We start from the raw sequence: 24,817 nt of genomic DNA on the forward strand, positions 1-24,817 counted from the left end.
CGAGTCCACCTTAAACCACTAAATATCACCAGTTAGCACTGATTTAAGTCATAACATCTGGAGTTGGTGCACTGAAACATTACAGTATTTTCAGTTATTAGTCTTTCATATTTACAGCTAGCTGGATTTTAACTATTTGAATAGTAGGTAAACCTAATCTGAACTTGCAATCTAGAATTTTAGGGACAATGTGTAATGTTTTTGGGTTGTGAACAGCCTTTTCCCTAGGGTGGGGGGAGTCCAGAGTGGTGAGTGTATGGAATGGTAGAGGCTAATATGATTGTAACATTTAGAAAGCATCTGGATGGATATATGAAATGTTTGGAGGGTTATGGGCTGGGTGCTGGCAAGTAGAACTCTTAAGTTGGAGTAAAGGGTCTGTTCTATGCTGTACATCTGACTGTTGATTTCAAATGTTAGTTTAGTTTTGTATCCTAGTTGTTGAGAACTAGAAAATAGTTTAGTATTCCTAACAAACACTTGAATTGTTTTTGACCAAGACTTCCTCCTGATGCTGCTTTCCCTGTAATGTCAACTGCCTAAACATAATTGGAGCTCTCCCTGCATAGGCTGAGTAGATTTGTCACTAGAAGCTTTTTAAAATTGTGAACTATAATGAAACATTTTAAAAGATTGCAGAGAAACCTGCTGAACTAGTGTGGTAAATTTGACCGCTTTAATCTGACAAGACAACAGCTTCAGAAGGGGTTAGTGTTGATGTTCAAAAATAGTTTAAGGTTAAGAAACAGCTGGTTACTTTAAAAAAAGATGCAATGGGTTGAGTTGCCCTAACCATTTTAACTGAAGTTCATTTGTGGTATAGAAACACTAATCTAAACATCAATCGAGAGATAGCAAAGACCTTAGTACTTTTCTAGATCATATGTATAACATTATCCCATTCTTCACATACAAATGCACTTTTGGTAGGGTGGCTTTTAAATCCTTTTGTATAACTGAAGGTTGACAATGTTAGTTGACTTGTCAAATGTAGTGCAGGAATGGGGGATATTAAAACTCAATTTACAATTCATGTAAAAAAGGGAATACATATTAGGGAAAGGACAAAAACAATTTTATTAGAATAAGGGAAAAGGTGGTTTGGAATGAAAAATGATATATACTATAAATCTGTGAAGTGGAGGTAAAACATAACTGTTGAACTAGCTATCCCTATTTGGAAGGGAAGTCATTATCTATAAAAGGAGATCAGTGATAAAGGTAACTGTGGTATAACTGTGCCAAGCTTTAGCTAAAGCTTGGCAAATGTTCCTTGATTATAAACAACATACTTGGATAAACATGTTAAAATATTACCATTTTTCTCCAGTATGTTCACTAAATATTTAAACAGCCAAAATACCAAACTGCCAACAAAATAATTTATCGTTGAAGAATGATTACAGTGATTTGTTAATTTGCTACGACTGGTTACAGAGCCTTCAATTATGAACTACTGTTTGCAGTCTGATAGCATGCACAGTGCCTTAAACTCATACAATTCATCACAATTATTTCTGGTCTATAATTCACTTTTTCTCAAAAGGCAGATGCTAATAATTAAACAGTACATTCTATGCTCCATGGTATAGAGCCCAAGAAAAATCACAGTGGATAGGACAGATGCATATTATAAGCAGGGTCATTCCCAGCAAACAGAGGCAGGTACACCACCAATGGGTGATTTTACATTCAATTTTTCTCCAAAGAAAGCCACTGCTGCAATAGAATCACAATTATGAAAGCTGGAGGTTTTCAGCATTTCAGTCCTTTTGAGTATATTGAAGGTTGCAGATTCATCCTTGACTTTCTTTCCCAATAATGCGGAAAAAATGGTCCCAAAGTTCGTGTGAGTAGACAGAACAGTATCTGCTTTTCAGAATTATCTGTAAATTCACAGACTAGAGAGACAGCAGATAAAGACTCATTACCAGTACTTAGTTTTTGTTTTGTTTTGCATTAGTTTTATACACCTATTCTCACAACAGTGCAATGCACAAATTTACAAGAAAAACAATACTGATTTTACACTATACAGGTCTAAAATATTTACAGAGTAAAATAAGTTAGGTGAGTTGTCCTAAAATTGCTAGGATGAAGCACTATTTCTGCTGCTGTTCAGTTTGGAGTACCTACAGGCATATTTTTGGTTAGATACCAGTGGTATTTATAATGATCACTGATCAAAGAGCATCTGATGTACACTGAACAGTAAGCAAAAATAACATGTAGAATTACTTTACATTACTGAGTAAAACTCAGTTAAATTTACCTGTCAAGTATCCTAACCTTATATAAGATTTTCTACAGCATACTATGGATCATATTAGTTCTAATACAAAATAAATTTCCTTAAATGTTTTTTTCAGGCATGCGTTGAGACACTATGAACTATTAACATTTTTATACTCTAAAGCCTGCAGTCAGTTTGTCCTAAATCAAGTCTTACAAATAATATTTTTACCACATGGGAAGTGACATTAAATGGTTTATGTAAGAGTTTGTCCATAGACACCATGAAAACAAAGCTGAAATATTCTTGTTCGCCTTGAAGCCTTGCAGGTTATTCAGCCTAAAGCCATTTCCCAGATGAGTTTAGCATCATTCCACCTGCTACAGAGAGCCTGAGTGTCACTACTATACATTATTACAAGGGAGCAGGGTTGTCTTCAGAAAATGAAGAATAACACTTCTTTCTTCATTCCATGCCCTTTACCAGAAAATGGTTACACAGTCAATCCTATATACTTTGTGCACATGGAATGATTTGCTGTTTAGTTCCTTACAGCTATTACCCAGTCAATTTGTTTTAAAATGTCTAACATCGGGTTTCTTCATGTGCGTGACTATATTTCTATAAACAGATACAAGCTAGAGCATGTTCAAAAAACTTGAAGCCAATGTGGGGGATGTGATTAATATACATGATGCACCTTCTTCTCAACAATGAAAGGGATGAAATTGGAGCAACAGGTGTATCTTAAAATCCAGCACTTTGAATATCTGAAGCTGATGTCTTTGCCAGAAGCTGGTATGACTGCACTGTTCGAAGAGACTCACGAATCTGCAGATTCAGCTCCATCAGTTTAGAGCAGACTTTGGATAAGTCCTGGTTAGATCCCACTACTGCAAAACTGCCGGTTTGACCCAATGTCTGATGACGGAAATAAATATGCAGGAGGGTTTGTACTGGATCATCATCACAGTTTCCAAAAATATCATTGGGCCATATAGATCTGGGGGGGGGGTGAAAGAAAAAAAGGAAAAATAATGCATAAGAATTAATTTGCAAAGATGAGGTCTATGCAATCAAATATAAACTATATCAAATCTATACAATGCATTAAACTGATTAATTTTACTTTTTAACCAATTATAATATCTTCCCTTCCTTAATAATTTATCTAGCATACAACCCACCCCCATTAACTAACAGGTTAAAGTCTTGAAGCTGGTACAAATGAAAGGAATTCCAGATTGGACACTTTGAACGAACATTTTTCCATGTACCATATTATAATTATGATGACAATAAAACTGACTCGAACATTTTAAATTTGTATCTTTACAAGACCAAGGCACCTGACAAGAGCATCATCAAACATGTTTTCACAGCTAAATTAGATGATATAGGGAAATTAACGGAATGTTTGGTCAAAGTAGAAGATTTTAAGGAGTGTCTGGAAAGAGGCTGACAAGGGAGGAAAATGCATTTGCTGCTGAAGGCATAGGGACCCAAGAGTGATGTTTAGGAAAATTGCAGTGTAGACATCCTTGAAGATTTTACGGTGAAAGTGATTATAGAGATAGGCAATGTCAAGACAACAGGGATGCAAAAACAAGATTTAATATTTTTAAATTTAGGCATTATTTACCTGGGAGCTAATGTCGATCAGTGAGAGCACAGGGTAATGGGTGTGAATGCAAGTTAATGTGGATAACCTCGAGCTTATGGAGAATCCACTTGGGAGGCTGACTACGAATGCATTGGAGTAGTTCATTCTATACATGTCAAAGGTATAGATAACAATCTTAGAAACAGATAAGATGAGGTGAGGTGGAAATTGGTGATTTTGATGAAGGTGGGGATATCTAGTTAGAAGCTTATATTGAGAGTCAAATATAACACCAAAGTTCGTACTAGTTAGTTCACTTCAGGGTCTTGCTCAGGAAAGGGATGGAGACAGTAATCAGTAATACAATTTGTATTTGAAACAGGGAAATGACTTTAGTCTTCCCACTATTTAGTTGGTGGATTCTTTTGCTAATTCAGGACTGGATGCCTCTCTGCTTGATGATTGATATTAGCTCCTGATTATACAATGCCTCAATTCTTTAATTCTCAACCTGATTTACAAAACCCTTCATGATCTTTACTGTTCCAGTTTAGCTGCAAAGCATGCATCATAAATACTGCTGCAGTTACTTGGAACAAAACAGTGCAAACTAGACAGCAAATACATTTTAAAAGTTCTTTTTTTAAAGAAAGGAAATAATATGCTTTAGAATAAATTATGCTATGTGTTCAAAAGTACCAGTAAAATGATCCTGCATGTCATCAGAAATGTTTAGAAACAATCCAAATTGCTTAATGTGGTCTGTTTTTGCTGATATCATTGTTTCATTAAATGACCATTGATTAGTTACATGAATTACCTGAATGCTTTGACCTGAGAAAGTGCAGATGGAAATTCCTTGTTTCTTAAAGTTTCAATGAGAGAGTGAATAGCAGTCTCTGTGCATGTCTGCAGGGCTTCAGAAACTTCAACTTCATTACTGAAACCTTCTGCCTCTTTCAGGCTGGCTTCCAACTGAGCCAGTTCCTCTGACAGATTTATAACCTGAAAATGAATTAAAAATGAGAACTTAAGGTTTTAATTTTAATCCTGAGACCGTTTTAAAATCATTACTACTAGCCTCCCATATGTTACTTAGATTACTCTGTAAACAACTGAAAAATAACACCAACTTACTGTCCAAAATATGGCGTTTCTAATTTCTTACCAGGCGGCAACCAAATAATGGAGGGAAACTGCATGCATAACTTGTAAATTGGAAATGAAATGTAGATATTCCACCACTGTAATAATTTAGTGAACATTTGTCATTGGACCTGTTGTTAATCTATCCTTTGTCATCTGAATGTTGACTGCCAGGTCAGGAGCATAACCAGCAAGTGATACATACTATTGATGTCAGCAGGCAAAAATTAGCTTCTTTCTGATTGATCAGAAAATGGCACTAAATTAGTACTCATTGTATAAAAGAGAAGTTATCAGCTGCAAGGAGAAAATTGGGTTTATAAATACCTTTTTAAAAATAGTTATTGCACTGCAGGGACTGCCTATGTCAAAAAAGGACAGTATCCTAGGACAATGGGGTAAGTAGCCAAGTGATTATGGTTACTGGGCTAGCAAGCCAGAAACCATGAGTTTAAATCCCATTTGGCCAAACTGAATTTGTGACCTGCAACTATGAAAGCTGCTGAACTGCTGTATAAACACAAGTGACACATCACGCCTTTCAGGGAGCGCTGTTTGATATCCTTGTGTGGTCTGGCTTACATGTAGCTCTAGTACCACACACCACCCTTCACTCAATGTCCCTTGAATTCATTAAACAAGCAGTCAGTTGTAAATAATAGCTCTGCAAGTTCAATAACAAATAAGGTGATGACTATGTCATTCTATCAGGGTAGGTTTAAGGGCTCAACCCAGTCAACCTCACAAAGTCTTTCTCCCGAATGTTTGAGGATTAGTGCCCATGTCAGGATAGCCTGACAAAGACATACTGACAAAATTTTATGAATGAAGACCCTATGATGGATAATGAGGATAGCTGCAGGGAGCATAGAACATAGAACAAGACTGCGTAGAGCAGGCCCTTCAGCCCTCGATGTTGCGCCGACCTGTGAACTATTCTCAGCTCGTCCCCCTACACTATCCCAAAATCATCCATGTGCTTATCTAAGGATTGTTTAAATCTCCCTAATGTGGCTGAGTTGACTACCTTAGCAGATAGAGCATTCCACGCCCTTACCACACTCTGAGTAAAGAATTTGCCTCTGACATCTGTCTTAAATCCATCACCCCTCAATTTGTGATTATGCCCCCTCGTACAACTGACTTTATCATCCTAGGAAAAAGTCTTTCTCTGTCTACCCTATCTAATGATCTGATTATCTTGTATGTCTCTATCAAATCCCCCTTAGCCGCCTTCTTTCCAATGAGAACAGACCCAAGTCTCTCAGCCTTTCCTCATAAGACCTTCCCTCCAGACCAGGCAACATCCTCGTAAATTTCCTCTGCACCTTTTCCAATGCTTCCACATCCTTCCTGTAATGGGGCGACCAGAACTGTACACAATATTCCAAGTGTGGCCGCACCAGTGTTTTGTACAGTTGCAGCATGATATTGCGGTTCCAGAACTCAATCCCTCTACCAATGAAATCTAACACACCATATGCCTTCTCAACAGCACTATCCACCTGGGTGGCAACTTTCAAGGATCTATGCACATGGACTCCAAGATCCCTCTGCATTTCCATACTACCAAGAATCTTTCCATTGACCAAGTACTCTGCCATCCTCTTATTCTTCCCAAAGTGCATCAGCTCACATTTAGCTGCATTGAACTCCATTTGCCACCTCTCAGCCCAATTCTGCAGTTTATCCAAGTCCCCCTGCAATCTGTAACATTCTTCCAAACTGTCCACTGACTTTAATGTCGTCTGCAAATTTACTAATCCATCCACCTATGCCTGCGTCTAAGTCATTTATAAAAATGACAAACAGCAGTGGTCCCAAAACAGATCCTTGTGGCACACTACTAGTAACTGGACTCCAGAATGAATATTTTCCATCAACCACCACTCATTGCCTTCTTTCAAAAAGCCAGTTTCTAATCCAAACTGCTAAATCACCCTCAATTCCATGCCTCTGCATTTTCTCCATCAGCTTACTATGTGGAACCTTCATCTACATGCTTGGTCATCTTCTCAAAAAACTCTGAGGTTTGAGAGAGACAACCTGCCCTTGACGAAACCATGTTGACTATCTGAAATCAAATTGTTGCTTGCTAGATGATTATAAATCTTATCTCTCATAATCCTTTCCAAAACTTTTCCTATAACAGAAGTAAGGCTCACTGGTCTATAATTACCTGGGTCATCTCTGCTGCCCTTGAACAAGGGCACAACATTTGCAATCCTCCAGTCCTCTGGTACTAAACCTGTAGACAATGACAACTCAAATATCAAAGCCAAAGGCTCTGCTATCTCCTCCCTAGCTCCCTAGAGAATCCTCTGATAAATCCCATCAGGCCCTGGGGACTTGTCTACTTTCACTCCTTCCAGAATTGATAACACTTTTGCGTAACTAACCTCAATCCTTTCTAGTCTAATATCTCGTACCTCATTCTTCTCCTCTATAATATTCTCCTTTCCCTGAGTGAAAACCGATGAGAAATGTTCATTTAGCACCTCTCCGATCTCTACAGGGTCTACACTCAACTTCCCACTTCTGTCTTTGACTGGCCCTATTCTTACCCTAATCATCTTTTTATTCCTCACATACCTAGAGAAAACTTTAGGGTTCTCCTTTATTCTATTTGCTAAAGGCTGCTCGTGTCCTCTCTTTGCTCTTAACTCTCTCTTTAAATCCTTCCTAGCCAATCTGTAACTCTCCCTCGCCTCATCTGGACTATCTTGCCTCATCAACACATAAGCCTCTTTCTTCTGCTTAACAAGAGATGCAATTTCTGTAGTAAACCATGGTTCCCTTACCTTATCACTTCCTCCCTGCCTGACAGGGACATACCTATCAAGGACACGCAATGTCTGTTCTTTAAACCAGTTCCACATTTCCATTGTCTACATCCCCTCCATTTTGCTACCCCATTTAATGCATCCTAATTCTTGCTTAATCGCATTATAATTGCCCTTGCCCCAATCGATAACTCTTGACCTGTGGCATGTACCTATCCCTTTCCATCGTAAAAATAAATATAACTGAATTATGGTCACTCTCTCCAACATGCTCACCTATCACTAAATCAAACACCTGCCTGGTTCATTACCAAGCACCAGATCCCGTGTGGCCTCCCCTCTTGTCGGCCCTTTGACACACTGTGTCAGGAAACCCTCCTGTACACATTGGACAAAAACTGATCCATCCAACGTACTCGAGCTATAACATTTCCAATCAATGTTGGGGAAGTTAAAGTCCCCCTTAATGACCACCCTGTTCCTTTCACTCCTACCCAGAATAATGTTGCTAATCCTCTCTTCCACCTCCCTGGAACTCTGCAGAGGCCTATAAAAAAATTCCAAGAAGTGTGACCTCTGCTCTCCTGTTTCTAACCTCAGCCCACACTACATCAGTAGACGAGTCCTCATCAAAAGTTCTTTCAGCCACCATTATACTGTCTTTGACTAAGAAGCCCACACCTCCCCCTTTTTTACCACCTTGCCTGTTTTTAATGAAAGATCTAAACCCTGGAACCTGCAACAGCCATTCCTCACCCTGCTCTACCCATGTCTCCGAAATGGCCACAACATCGAAGTCCCAGGTACCTATTCAGGATGCAAGCTCACCTACCTTACTTCGGATACTTCTGGCGTTGAAGTAGACACCCTTCAAACCACTTCGCTGTCTGCCAGCACATTCCTGTCACCCTGCAATCCTGTCCCAGTCCTTCTTACTCTTATCTTCCTGTGCAGTGCAGCTATACCTCTGGTTCCCATCCCCCTGCTGAGCTAGTTTAAACCCACCCAAATAGCACCAGCAAATTTCCCACCCAGGATATTAGTACCCCTCTGGTTCAAGTGAAGACTGTCCTGTTTGTACAAGTCCCACCTTCCCCAGAATGAGCTCCAATTATCCAAAAACCTGAAACCCTCTCTCCTGCACCATCCTTGCAGCCACGTGTTTAGCTGATATCTCTCCCTATTCCTTGCCTCGCTATCACGTGGCACGGGTAACAATCCAGAGATAACAACTCTGTTTGTTCTAGCTCTCAGCTTCTACCCTAACTCCCTGAAATCCTGCCTTACATCCCTATCCCTCTTTCTACCTATGTCGTTGGTACCTACATGGACAACGACTTGAGGCTGGTCACCCTCTCCCTTCAGGACCCCAAAGATACGAGTCAAGACATCACGGACCCAGGCACCTGGGAGGCAACACACCAACAGCGAGTCTCGTTCATTCCCTACAAACTTTCTATCTGAGCCTCTAACTATTGAGTTCCTGACTAACATCATCGTGGTCTTGCTTCCCTCCATTACAGACATTTACACCACACACTGCTTCTGAAAGACTAACAGCATTGTGGAAGACTCCACACACCCCTCACTCAAACTCTTCTCCCTCCTGCCATCTGGCAGAAAATAGCAGAGCACTTGGTCTCTCACGGCCAGACTGTGCAACAATTTCTTCCCCTGTACCATCAAGCTCCTTAACACTATGATCAGGAACTCTTTGCACAACTTCAAATTGTTCCTAGAAGCATGTTTTATTTATTATCATTCTTTTATTACACTGTAATTTGTACACCACTGTGCCTATTGTCTTGACGTGTCAGGAACTACTGTGCTGCCTTGCGCGTTTTGCACTTATGTATTTTATGCTACCCTGTGTATGATTATGTAGTTTGTGCTGTCCATGTAGCACCTTGGTCCTGGAGGAACCCTGTTCCATTTACACTGTAGCTTTAACAGTTGTATATGGTAGAAATGATAAATAAAGCTACTCTTGACTTGACTTAGCTCTTGAATAACCCAAATTTCCACACATTTCCTCGTCACGTTTCATAAGTACGTCCCATCATACTTGCAGACAGATGGACCAGAAGTTAAAATCCAGTGATAGTCAATATTACCTCAAGTATATCATCTAGGGCAATGAAACCTCACATGCAATTCCACCCAACCGTTGGACTTTTATTCTGTGTTAATTATCACTTCAAAATTCAAAGGTACAGAATGCATGATTGGCAAAGACCATGACTGAACATGCTGAAATAGTCCTTATCACTTAGAAACATTAGCTGAAGATCACAAATGTCAGACTGGAACTGTACCATGTAAAAGCAACAGGAGGAAACTTGTTGAATTTATTGTCACTAATCAACGTGCCACAGATGTATCTGTTCATCATAGCATTGGTAGAAGGACTAACCGGTTCTTGTCAAGTCAAAAACACAACTCCACGAGGATATCCTACATTGTTCAATGTGTCACCACAACAACTCAGTGACGTAGAACAAGAACTGATGTAGCAACCCAAAACCGATTCTCTAAAAGGGTGTTGGGTATATTAACAATGTAGTTTTTTACAATTAGAATCTGCACCTTTACTGCCTAACACATGCCATACACTCTGATCATCAAGACAAGAAATAAATTTTGCCTCACTTTACATGTAAAAGGTTGTACCAGAAGTGGTTTCAGGCTACCTGGTAAGAAACATCATAGGTTTACATGCGTGTGAAACACTAAACATTGACCAAAGGCAGAGCTTAATTAGTTCAATGGATCAGTAAAAATGTCTGGAGTGATACCACAGTCAGTCAAGAATGTTGGTTATCATTCAGACAACTGATGGGAAAGCTGGCCTGACAAACAACAAACCATATCCTCAACCAGAGTGGAGCTCAGGATTCTTGCAAATGACAAGGTTGAAGTGTCCACAAGAATCATGAGACAAAAAAAATTGAGTGAATATCACACTCTGCCTCTTCTCAAGGATGCCACCATCATAGATGGGTTCAGTTAATTTAGTTCATCAATGAAAGGAATAAATGAATGAACTGGAAACATCAAAGGTTATGGAACTTGACAACATTCCACATGTTGTGTTGAAGACCTGCCTTACTGACGGTTCTCCCTAGCCAAGATGTTCTTGGGTCAGCTAGATTTGAGTGTAAAAGGTGTAATGTGGAAGATTACTATATGTTTCATAGAAACAAAAGAAAAAATTAATCTCACCCAGTCAATCTCCTGCCAATTCTCAGGTGATAAAAGATCATTACAGTTACCACACAATGATGCATCTCACCAGAACCTGCTCACTGACCCGTAGTATTTGGCCAACTAGAACCTTCAACATAATAAACTTTTAACAGAACCTTGATGGAGACATGCATACAAAACAAAATATCAATGGCCAGGTGAGCAAAGCCGCTTGGTTATCGAGGTAACACTATCTAACTATGGCACAATTGAGTTCTTACAAAGCTAAATAAGTGAGTCTCAGACTAAAGATCTTCAGCAGCCCCACTGTGAAATCATAAGACCAGGTATGAGGATTTGCTGATGATTCTGCACTATTTACCTCTATTCACAACTATTTCTCATAATGATGCCGATGGTAGCAAATGACAGTCTACAAGTAAATTCGGATAACATCAAACTACAGGTTGACAAGCAGCAGAAAATCTTTCCACTATTTAAGTGTTGGGTAATTAGAAATTTCAAACAAAAGGAATCCTGCTATATTTTAATTTACAAAGATAGTACAGTGGGTTAACAAGATTGGTTCCTGAGTTCAGAAGCTGAGTAAATTGGTCCGATAAGTTTAATAAATATAGAAGAATGAAACATAACCTAATTTAAACGGAAGAGGTTCTGAAGAGACATTATAGGGAAGATAGAGAGTTATTTCCCCTGGCTGGGCAATCTAAAACATGTGGGCACAATTTCAAGATAAGGGCTGATCATTTAGGATTAAGATGAGGAAAATAATTCTTCATTGAAGGGTTGTGAATCTTTTGAATTATGTGCTCAGAGTTGTTGATGCTCTATTGCTGAATATACTTAAGGCAGAAATAGACAGAATGTTTACAGGGAGGAGGCAGGAAAATTGAGTTGTGATCAAAGATATTATTGAATGGTGGAGTGGGCTTGTAGACTATGCAAGTTACTCCTGCTTCTATATCTTGTGTCAGTCAACAGCAGCACTACATCCAAGTTGCACACCATTCACATTTTGGAGGTGACCACTAACCACAAAATGAACTGGACTAGTTATAAAAACATCATGTCTATAAGAACAGGTCAAAGGCTACATATGCTTTCTGATGGATGTTTTCCCCTCTAGTTGCATACTCTATCAGGCAGATATGGCTTCCTATGAGCTATACTTCTCTGCTTGACTAATCTCTCTCCATAGAGCAGTAGGCCTGTAAGGAACGGGCAGTTACTGCTCCTGCTGATGCTGTCGATCCACTGGTCATCTTGATCCTCATCCATACTCATGATGGTCACAGTTCCAAAGTGGAGACCAAGCAGACAAGTTTTCAAAAGTGATGAAAATAATCTCTCAACATAAATAGCGTCAAACAAGAAATCACCTGAGAGAGTTTAGTAATTTTTTTTCAATAATCTGTTGTGTTCACTCCCTCAATTGTTTCTGTTTTAACCTTATTTCCATTAGCAAGTCTTGACATTCAAGGTCCAATGGATGACCTACCTCTCGCAAGGTGCATGCTTAGTTGCAGTTACATGCTGCAGGTAAATGCAGAAGTCATACAGTGACAGCGTCATAGAGATGTACAGCATAAAAACAGACACTTCGGTCCAACTCGTCCATGCCGACCAGATATCCCAACCTAATCTAGTCCCATTTGCCAGCACTTGGCCCATATCCCCCAAACTCTTCCAATTCACATAGCTATCCAGATGCCTTTTAAAAGTTGCAATTGTACCAGCCTCCACCACTTCCTCTGGAAGCTCATTCCATACATGGAACACCATCTGTGTGAAAACGTTGCCCCTTACGTCCTTTTTGTATCTTTCCCCTCTCACACTAAACCTATGCACTCTAGTTCTGGACTCACCGACCCCAGGGAAAAGACTTTGTCTTTTACCCTATCCATGCCCTACATGATTTTATAAACCTGTTTTAGGTCACCCCTCAGCCTCCGACGCTCCAGGGAAAACAGCCCCAGCCTGTTCAGCCTCTCCTGTAGCTCAAATCCCCCAACACCGGCAACATCCTTCTAAATCTTTTCTGAACCCTTTCAAGTTTCACATCCTTCCGATAGGAAGGAGACCAGAATTGCACACAATATTCCAAAAGTGGCCTATCCAATGTCCTGTACAGCTGCAACATGACCTCCCAATTCCTGTACTCAATACTATGACTAATAAAAGCAAAGCATACCAAATGCCTTCTTCACTATCCTATCTATCTACGATTCTACTTTCAATAAGCTATGAACCTGCACTCCAAGGTCCCTTTGTTCAGCAACACTCCCTAGGACCTTACCATTATGTCAGTGGGTTGAAGCTGACTACCCAATGTGCTGTCAATTGTCATGATTTTAATCTTAAACCCACACAGCCCTACAAGCTAACACCCTGTCCTGTTACTATTTCAAACAGAGAAGCACTGCTCCATTTAGTTCTGGGCAATTAAGTAGAAAAATAACTGGTGTACAAGTATAAAAACTGAGAAATAGCAACCATAATACCAGTACGGTGTGAAAAACTGAAAGAAAGGACACATCTTTAAGGATACTGAAATCAAAAAGACAAAATGTTGTGAGATAGAGAAGAGATCCAGTCAATGAAACTGAGCAAAAACATTAGTAAACGGTGCAGCAGTGACAAACATATAAACAGGAGCGAGCACAGTGAAACTAGGATGCATCAAAAAACAGAAATCCACAGATAAACAGAGAAATTAAACTACCTGAAATGTAATTAGGAGATGAGATCAATCTCGGGCTTACTAAAGATAATCAAGAAGCAGATAAATATAAAAAAGGAAATTAATGCCACCAATTTTGTCAGCATAGATCCATTTGACAAGGCCTGAGATGGGCAAGTACAGCTGAGGGTTGAAATGAGAGATCAGAGATTTGAAAGAGAATGAAGAAAAGGATACCAGATGATTTAAAAGACAATTGTAAATTATTTTTAAAAATGTCTGAATAAAACAATAATTCCAGAGAAGGTAGGAAGACTCAGGGATAAAAGAATGAATTGAACTGCAGAGAATGAAATTTATGCTCTTTTCCACATTAAAATGTAATCAATTATTTTAAATTCGAATAGAAGTCTAAACAAAGGTTTCTTGAGAGGTGGATATGGAACAATTAGAGATAGCTGTTGTAAACAAATTGGTTTTCAATTAAATACTGGGCCAGATAGTATTTTACAGACTGGATCATGTGTAGTTCCCAAAGCAGCTAAAACCAAGGGAATTTTCCAAGAATTTGAAAATTTCAAGAGTTTCCATTCACCTTGGCCTAATAGTAAACCAGGAAAAGTTAGAAGATTAAAAACCTGTTCTAATTCAAACCGAAACTTCGATTCACCACTGACCTCTGATTACAGCCCACCCCTAGATCCAGACACTACACGACAAATATGGCCCCATCACCTGATCCAATGATATCACCACACATAATGAAACAGGGTTCAGTGCAAAAGTTACTTAAAAGTAAGTGAGACAGAACTCCCAACTCTAACTGTAATTTAGGGGTTATTATTTTTATCAAAATCCAAGGTGGATAAGTCACCAAGTAATGACATTACAGAGAAAAGGGCTTGACACCCAACAGAAAACAGAATACAATTTGTGCTAGAAACAACATTTCAAGTTACCTCAACCTTTTGCTTGATGGTGTCTACTTGACTGATAAGTTTACAGTAGGCTTGATATAACAGCAGTAGTTGAAAATGCAGTTTATACAGTCTTCGACACAGCTCCAACTCCTAAAAAGAGTCAACATAGGTAAATTAGCAAATGCACTAATTTGGAGATTAATTGCAGCCAGGTTTCTGCAATGAAATGTTAAAGATGGTTACTTAATATTTGCACAGAGGAATGCCTGCTTTAAATGAGCTGATACAATGTAAAGCTAACAAAAGGCACATGAAAGCTGACCTTTGCACTACAGTCACAATTACAGCTTCAGCGTAGAAAGCAAAATATCAGCCCAATGGCACATTTGATACAAAGAAGCCATCATTGCTGTGACAGACTGTTATCTAACAGTTAGTGAAAAAAAGATTAAATCAATGTCATTCAGAAAGCATGATAAATCACAGACTATTTCTCTCAAAAGTGTAACATTTTACCCTGGATTGAGACCTACACCTACATGTTACATTTCTTATGCATGAGACCTTGAAGTCATTTGAAACACTAAGCTAAATCAAATTTGTATGCTTTATTTGATTTCTACATATAACAGAATAATCTGAATGTACTCAATCACTGCCATTATTAACTGTTCCCTTCTCCATGGCAATATCTCTACCAATTGGCATTTATTTGCCAACCAATCAGTATTCTCTTCTCACACAGTATAAATGTTGTTTTTTTTTTCTTTATTGGTATTTTTGTGATTTGTCCCATTTAGTGCAAGGCCAAGAGCTTTGACATGATGTGTTTTTCTTTCAGCAATACTCAAGATTATCAGGTGATGAGAATAATCTGGCTATTGCAGAAACAGTGAAGTACCATTTCTAAACAGTCAATTTGATTCTGAACATGCCAAGTTCAAAATCTAGGCTTATGACTCTCAGCATTTTGTCAATATTACTTTCTCATAATATTCTATGAGTTTCCAAATTACATACCTCACTGATTTTACAAGTATTTCCACAATCGCTTTGTCCAATCATGTGACAACAATTTCTATTCTAAGCCAATGAGATTAATAATTGTGTAGTATTGAGAAAACAGTGTTCTTCAATGTCTTAATGGTCATCCAATTTAGAACTTTTGTGGTTCTTATAAACAGAAAGAAAATTGGAACAGGCGGCTCCTTTGCTATAAAATATTTTTGGTTTAGACAAATGGGTATTTTTTCAATACTTTACTAAATTCTGAATAATATTTTAATCAGAGTCAGACATTCCTTAGAATCCTCACTGATTTTTTATTATCTTTATTTCATTCTTTTATTAATTTCAAATTATGAGCTGGAAATCACTGGACTCTGGATCTCCTTGGGTCAGGAAACAACTAACTGACCAGGCAAGTTTTGTTTGTTGAGGCTGCCTGCAGGCTGAGCCTTGATTAAAAGGTTCTAACAGACACAACAATCCCTGGGGAAAAGCATTGTGTTTAAGCAGATAGAATTTGGCTATTAACGAAATCAGTACCTTGGAGTTGGTTCACATAGGTCTGGAGGAGATGCTATCTTCAAACACATGGCAATTGTTGAACAGTGACTGAGGTCTTGGGGAGAGTTGATTGATTTATTAGCGCAGAACCAAAATTAAAGTTTTTTAAAACTATTTTTCCGAGAGATGGTTCTGGACTACTGCCAAAGCATGAAGATTTGAAAGCTTCCTGCCTAATCTGATACACTAACTTCCAGAAGCCCAAAAAGAGGAAAGACACATTAGAAATATTGCTGTTTTTGCTAGGGTGAACAGAGAAGGTGACCCTAAACAATGCATTTTGTAGGACATTAAAATAATTTGGCCAGTTTTGTTATCTTCTTTTATTTATTCCTCAACTGTTTGTTTGTTTACCTGTCGTGTGTGTGACTGGAGCTGAAAACAAATATATTGAGTTTAAAGCACAGACATTACTCAGCTTTCTGAGCTGTTTAATTTTCTTCCAATTAATGTTAGTTTGCATTTAATAAATTAAGTCTTTTTATTTAAGATACAATATCAGTGTATCTTATCTCTGTACTGGGTGTTTTGAAGGAACAATTCAATTTGCTGCACTCTCTTGTTCTTTCCCCCTTTTTGAAGTACATAACTAATATTAATCTTAACAAGTAAGTTCTTTGCTATAAACAGTTTTTGCATATATATAAAATCTTGTTCTAGTGGGTTATAATAAAATTCAGATAAAATTCAAAAGGTGAATTAACCACACATTCCAAACAGGTTCCAATGTTATTCCTTCCCCAGTTATAGATCCTACACTAGCAAGAACTGAGCTCCCTCTATTTTGAATTTTTGAAAAATCTCTGAATTTTTCATTACTGCTAAGGAAAGTCTAAATGTACTCCTGAAGAGTCTGAAGATTTAATTAAATACATCACCACTACCATTTAAAAAGTGAAAAGAAACATGATTTCAGTCTTCCATTACTGTTAATTTTCTTGCACATTGTTTTAAGAAAATGAAGAACTGGCAGACTTGGGCTTGTTATTCGATCCGTACAATTTTGATCCCCTTTCCACGTTATGACCATATGAACAATATAAGGGGCGGCACGGTGGCACAGTGGTTAGCACTGCTGCCTCACAGTGGCAGAGACCCGGGTTCAATTCCCGCCTCAGGCAACTGTCTGTGTGGAATTTGCACGTTCTCCCTGTGTCTGCGTGGGTTTCCTCCGGGTGCTCCGGTTTCCTCCCACAGTCCAAAAAAAATGTGCAGGTTAGGTGAATTGGCCATGCTAAATTGCCCGTAGTGTTAGGTGAAGGGGTAAATGTAGAGGATTGGGTCTGGGTGGGTTGCTCTTCGGTGGGTCAGTGTGGACTTGTTGGGCCGAAGGGCCTGTTTCCACACTGTAGGTAATATAATCTAATCTAAAATAATTTGTCCATACTTGCTTGAAACATTCAGGAATCAACAGAAATAGCAAGAATGGAGAGCTAGAGCGTTTAGAATTCACTGTCCAGTTTGATGACTGAGACCGATATCCTCAAATCATTTAAAAAGGAATCTGAATTTTCCCCTGAAGTGCTATAAATGTGATTGAATAAAAAAAATAGTTTATTCAGATGGCAGAGATGTGATGGGCAAAATGGCTTCCTTCTCTTTTCTGTGTAACTTTTCAATGGTCCTAATACTGAAAATAAGCTTTCCAGCAAATATAAAAGCAAATAAAGCAGGTAAGATTTCTTGCAGAAAAGCAGAAGTAACATAAAATTACACCTAAAAAAGAATACCATCATTCAGTAAAACATGCAACAACACTTTGAAGATTAGTTTCTATAATTTTATATCTATTATATCCATTTGTACTTATAATCTTAAATACATTCTTTCCTTTATTACACAATAAGAACCTGTCCACCAAATTATCATTTGAATATCTTCTCAGAGTGAACTTTACAATTTCCACCAAATTATCATTTGAATATCTTCTCAGAGTGAACTCTACAATTTCTTAAATTAATCTCAAACAATGTAAGTAGACAAATATAAGAACAAAGCAGTTCTATTATAATCAATAAGGTTAATGGAGGCATAATACTCCAGGCACTTCATGGAACCAGAGTTACAGCATTTCTTATGTTGAAATTATTTAAAATGTATTCAAGCCTGTGAATAAGTTGACTTTTAACTCATCACTGATGCTGAATGTTTAGCTGTCAACACCCTATTAATTTATTGTAAGGTGCATATACTTGTTACATTATATCTTCAAGATAAGAATTATCTTGTGCAAAAATACATTCATGAGAATCACCAGTTCTCTGATTATACTAGACATTTTAAAAATGTTTTAATAATAAATGTTAATAAATGTGATATTAATTGTTATGCAACAGTTAAACCATTTAATCAACAATAATTTAATTATAACTTTGAAAAATGTAAAGAAAAACTAACTTTATGATACACTGGCACAACACACTTTCCAGATCAGTCTCCTGTTCAATTGTTACCATGTTAAAAAAAAAGTGCCCAGCCAGGAACAAAAGCTTCCATTTATACAGTATATTTAATGATTTAAAATATACTTTGCCACTTCACATGTGTGTCAACAAAAAAACTTGACAAACAGCATGGAAAATGATATCAATTACAAAAGGGATGAATTATTTGAGAACAATTATGCATTCAGAATTGGGGTAATAGGAGACAGGAAATATTGTGAAGATGTAAAAATCAAAATCACATTAAAATTTAACATTCATAAACATACTAAAAACAATTACAAATTATTGTATATATTTTTGACTTTACTTGCTAAAATGTTAAGTGTCTACTTAAAAAAAGATAAAATGACCAAACAGAACTCCGAACTCTTTGGCTACTGCATTCTTATCATGATATAAGTATTTGGTTTGGTTTCATACCCATTTAATCTGTTATATTTTATGATAAAATATAAAACCTGAAATATAATAGATCTTCAGCGAGAATTACTATTTCAACAAAATAATCAAAAGGAATGAATTAAGTACAAAGTTCAAGAACAAGCAGTTGTACATATCTAATGTCACAATATAATTTGTTCATATGGAAGAATTTCCTTTAATGGGTAGGAAACTTCATGAATATTTATTGGCACATAAACCACTATGATATAAATTGAAAAAAGATTTTCAACAACAGGATGACTCACTAAATACACTCTACTCAAGATTTTAAAAATTAATATAAAGATTTTATGAAGTTTTACATACGAGAAAATAATCCAGTGTCTAAGATTTTAAAAGATTCATTTCATTGTAAATTTAGAGTAATTATTGCATAGATAAGAGTCTAGCATTCTATATTTAAAGAAAGAAAAGAATGTTGCTATCTTTCTGCTATGTTTATCAAATCTAAATTAGATTAGATTCCCTACAGTGTGGAAACAGGCCATTCGGCCCTACAAGTCCACACTGACCCTCTGAAGAGTATCCCAACCAGTCCCATTTCCCTAACCTATTGCCCTACATTTACCCTTGACTAATGGAGCGAACACTATGGGCAATGTAGCATGGCTAATTCATCTGATCTGCACATCTTTGGACTGTGGGAGGAAACCGGAGGAAACCCACGCAGACACAGCGAGAATGTGCAACCTCCACACAGACAGTGGCTCGAGGCAAGAATTGAACCCGGGTCCCTGGTGCCGCCTGAATTATCTAATTATCTTTGATTTTCCATTTCAAATTAAGAATTCCTAAATCTGATGACAGAACACAAATCATCATCCAAATGTGCTTTCCTTTGGACTCGTCGGAATTCCCCATATTTTCAATGTATTACTGATTAAAATGAAAAGGGAGTACTTCATATATCTCAGTTATACTAACCTAAATTTGAAACTAAGTAACAAATATTTATGGCCTGAAATGGTTGATAGAAAAGGCCTATTTTAAATTATATGTATATTTTAAAATCTTTTAGAATACTTAATAATACATCATAAACTACAATTTAAATATCCTAAAAGGACTTTCCCCAAAACAGTGATGGTAAAAAATTTTAAATATCCAGGTTAACATTTCATTTGAGTCATCAAATTTAATTTTTAATGTATGCTGTCAGTACCACTTATGTCTTAATCCTCTGTGCATTAATCAATTTTAACATACTGGTTGTGGTTATACATATCATCTGTAGAACCAAAATTTGATACTTACAATGTAATTTATTTCAGCATTCAGTACTTTATTATAGTTGGTCAATGAAAGAAAATTATCCTTTTTTGTAATTAATTTTGTGGTAGGCTACAAACATGTTGTATAACTGTCATAAAAGTAGCATGAAAGCAACGCATAGCATTCTTTGGCAGCTGCACAAATCTACACAGATATATGAATGACATCAGACACATTGCAGGGTTACAAATGTAAATGCAGCAAAGGTAAGTTTGCGATTCCAACACTGTTAATATGTCTAGAAGACAAGAACCATCACTTACTGCTAGAACTTCCATTTGCTAAGCAAGAAGATGAAGTCACAAAACAAAGAAAGAGAAAGAGATCAAGAATTAGTGACAGTTAAACCTCACACAAGGTCAAAGATGTCCCAGTATTATCAGAACCAATTACAAACTAACCTATGCTACAGATTGAACTCAAAGCCCTAACTGTGGTTAAACAATGCATTTTCACATGAAAATTTGTAATGTCCAAGTCATTTCATTAAACCTGCTTTTAACTTAAATGCAATTTTAAATGTTTCACATGAAATAGTTTGCAACAGGGTTATGAATTAGTTTAGCAGGGATTTATCTTGCTTGATAGAAAACCCTGTTGTTGCCAAGTTCGTAAAATCTTAAATTATCTTAGGTTTTTTCATGCTTAGCTTTATTTCCTAAAACTAGTAAATGCCCTTTCTCTTGTTGAACTTGCTACAAACTGGCCGAGAAGATTCTCCTGAACCCTTTACGTATTTTCCTTCCTCTATGCTTTTGATCCACAGATACCCTAGCTATGAGAAGACAAACAGGAAATAATCCATAACTTAAAATGAAAATACATTCACATTCCCCTCATTGCACATTTCAAATTGTGAAGAATGCAAACTGTAGTCTTTCAAGATGTGAAAATACAACAGCAATATGCCAATTCCAATTTAAACACTGAACACCTCACCAAGGAAACTTTAAACGATATCTCTGGCAATATATAGTTTACAGTGAAATACTGGACTTTTCAACAAATATTGCCTATAAAAAGAAATTGGCCTGTATTCTCTGAAGGCTGCAGTCAGCTCTGGATATATCAGTACACTACAAAATATCCTCGTCTCAAGATCTGGCTATACTGTTTTCCCTTTCCAGTAAAGGAGTTATTTACTCTTTATTAAAGTTTATTAGATGACATAATTAGTTTAAAACTTAACATTGAAGTAATTTAAATGATAGCTTTTACAATTGGTTTTCAATTCATGAACTCCTTGCATCAAATATTATTCTGGAGGAAAATGGCACTAAAATCTTTTGCTATTGCATTCTTAATCATTTTCTATTGTCACAACTGCCACCAAAAGTAGAAGCAATAATGACAGTGATAAGAGCTCTGTATACTCACTATTTCTGAATAGTCATCTTCAGTTTCCTACAAACAACCCATGATTCCCTTTAATTAGAATCATAGAGGTATACAGCATGGAAACAGACCCTTCAGTCCAACTCGTCCACATCAACCGGATATCCTGACCTAATCTAGTCCCATTTGCAAGCACCCAGACAATATCCCTCCAAACCCTTCCTATTCATATATCTCTCCAGATGCCTTTTAAATGTTGCAATTGTACCAGCTTCCACCACTTCCTCTGGCAGCTCATTCCATACACATACCACCCTCTGTGTAAAAAAGTTGTCCTAAGATTTCTTTTGTATCTTTCCCCTCTCACTCTAAACCTATGCCCTCTAGTTGTGGACTCCCACACCCCAGGGAAAAGAGTTTTTCTATTTATCATATTCATTCCTCTCAAGATTTTATAAACCTGTATAAGGTCACCCCTCAGCTTCCAACGCTCCAAGGAAAACAGCCCCAGCCTATTCAGTCTCTCCCTATAGCCCAAATCCTCCAACCCTGGCAACTTTCTTGTCAATCTTTTCTGAACCCTTTCAAGTTTCACAACATCCTTCCGATAGGAAGGAGGCCAGAACTGCACGCAATATTCCAAAAGTGGCCTAAGCAATGTCCTGTGCAGGTGCAACATTACTTCCCAACTCCTGTACTCAATACTCTGACCAAGGAAAGCATACCAAACGCCTTCTTCACTATCCTATTTACCTGCGACTCCACTTTCAAGGAGCTATGAACCTGCACTCCAAGGTCTCTTTGTTCAGCAACACTCCATGGAACCTTACCATTAAATGGATAAGTCCTGCTAAGATTTGCTTTTCCAAAATACAGCACCTCGCACTAACTTAAATTAAACTCCATCTGTCACTCCTCAGCCCAAAGGACATCTGATCCAGATCCCGTTGTAATCTGAGGTAACCTTCTTTGCTGTCCGCTACACCTTCAATTTTGGTATCATCTGCAAACTTACTAATTATCCCTCTCATGCTCACATCCAAATCATTTATAGAAATGACTCTGTTGAGGTCAGTCAGTCTGGCCTACAAGTAACTCTAGTTACACAAGCTTCTTCTTCACTATTTTTTAAAACTCCGAAATGGTTGAGAAAGACAACTGATGGGACTGTGAAGCCATTAACTGACAAGATAAGCTTCACCATAGTGTAAAATGAGAGAGATTTGCATGGCATCATTAGTAGAAATAACATTAACAGTACAATATTTGCACACAAATAAAGTAACAAACTTATTTAATACAAAACACTTTATAGAAAAATAAAAGGTGTGCCAGAAACCAGTGTTCATTCTCATATTGGTACTTTAAAAATTGCACATTGCTTTGTTAAAAACTAATTTACTTTCAATCAAATTTAATGGACATTTTTGAAGTAATATTTTTTTAAAATGCTGATCTTTAAATTTTATTTATTCATTTATTAAATAAAAATAATTTAATAATAAATAAATGGAATACCAAATCTATCATAAAGCTGACATTGTTACGATAGTGGTAAACACTGATTATGGAATTTTATCTTTCGTCTTTGGATTGTTATACTGGAGTTCATTCATGGACTGAAATGTGTTTTGTTTTTACAAAGGAAAACATACATTGGAGTGGTCACCTGGTTATAAGGCACGCTTCGAGAAGACCTATGTGGAATACAGAAATTAATTTGCAGTGAAATTATACAGGCAAATCAGACAAATGAGTTGGCTCAAGAAATGTGCATTTTCATTTAAATTCATACATGTAAGATAATGGTCACATGATAGAAGATGAAAGGTCCACCTGCAGCTTCATCAACTTTTAAGGACAATGAAGGACTTCACAGTACACACTCAACTAAATTTAAACAAAATTCCTTTACTTTCAAACAAAAAAAACCTTTGGTAATGGGCTCATTCATTTTCCAGTGAGTTACAGTTGGTTCTGCTGTAACACATGTTTCTTCAACATGAATTGGCTTTAACGTGATTGAAGAATTTAGACCCTTATCTCAAGTGCGAATTTTCCTTGCCTGTATTGGCTAGAACGCGATTTTCGGGGCCCATTAGTGTAAATGGTGCAGTTATTGCGTGATTTTCTCATAATGCAGGATTGCATGAGAATGGAACTATCGTGTTACATCAGAATCAACTGTATATTTTAATTAAAGTATGTTAACTTTGTGCTAGAAAGGGAAAGAACTTGCTTTAACTGGCAAAGAAGGGATATTTGTAAACAAGATATTTTTCTCTCAACAATCAACAATACTTACACAGTTTTCATTAGTTTTATTTGTCATTCATGGTGACTTCATCCCAGATTTGCACTGAATTTAAATTTCACCATCTGTATAGTAAGATTTGACCCCACATGGCCAGAACATTAGCCTGCGATTCTGGATTACTTGCCTTGTGACATTATCACTACCTCATTGCCTCTTCCAAAGATTCTACCTTTATTCACAGTTTTGAAAGTATTGGTAAAGGCAGGGATTAGATTGAAATCTCTCAGAATTATAATGGAAAAGAACTGGAGTTCAGCTCCTTCAGTCATCTCATTCAGTAGAGTTGACCATATCAAATTACGCTTTTCAGGTGGTGTTAGATTTATATTGACTAAAACCTTAAGAAATTTCACATATGCCAAAGAGGATGTAAGGAGTTTTCATTGCATTCAGAATTTCTTTCTTTTCACTGGATAAGATGACTATCAAGAGATAGTCAGTATTGCAATAATGGGAAATGAACCAGAGCAACTAAGAACCTGGGCCTGATGAACGTAGCCTAGGATATTAGAGTCATTGCGTCATACAGCACGGAAACAGTCTCTTCAGTCCAACTCATTTATGCTGACCAGATATCCTAAAGTGATTGAGTCCCATTCACCAGCATTTAGCCCATATCCCTCTATACCTTTCTATTCATGTACCCATCTAGATGCCTTTTAAAATGGAAGTATTTACAGTGGTTGCATTAGATTAGATTAGATTCCCTACAGTGTGGAAACAGGCCCTTCAGCCCAACCAGTCCACACAAACCCTCCGAAGAGTAACCTATCCAGACCCATTTCCCTCTAATTGACCTAATGCTATGGGGCAATTTGGCATGGCCAATTCACCTAACCTGCAAATTTTGGACTGTGGAAT

General features: G+C 37.3%; 1 protein-coding gene across 10 annotated transcripts in view; it reads right to left on the reverse strand.

Annotated features, from left to right (window-relative positions):
- Positions 1–1,368: 1,368 nt before the first annotated feature.
- fryl (furry homolog, like) overlaps positions 1,369–24,817 on the reverse strand; it is a 477,034-nt gene continuing 453,585 nt past the window's right edge. For 8 of the 10 annotated variants that reach the window (XM_087987974.1, XM_087987980.1, XM_087987968.1 and 5 more), the window contains 4 exons: positions 20,568–20,585; positions 14,612–14,722; positions 4,657–4,841; positions 1,369–3,236 (listed from right to left, as the gene is read on the reverse strand). In XM_087987974.1, coding sequence (XP_087844100.1) covers positions 2,981–3,236; positions 4,657–4,841; positions 14,612–14,722; positions 20,568–20,585 — 570 coding nt within the window. In that variant the 3' untranslated portion in view covers positions 1,369–2,980. The remainder of the gene's footprint in view (positions 3,237–4,656; positions 4,842–14,611; positions 14,723–20,567; positions 20,586–24,817) is intronic. The other 2 variants (XM_087987983.1, XM_087987950.1) reach the window with 1 other exon arrangement.

Source organism: Chiloscyllium plagiosum, unplaced genomic scaffold, assembly GCF_037043375.1.
Source record: "Chiloscyllium plagiosum isolate Xiang-an unplaced genomic scaffold, Cpla_swu_hap1 HiC_scaffold_1, whole genome shotgun sequence".
Classification (NCBI taxonomy): Eukaryota; Metazoa; Chordata; class Chondrichthyes; order Orectolobiformes; family Hemiscylliidae; genus Chiloscyllium; species Chiloscyllium plagiosum.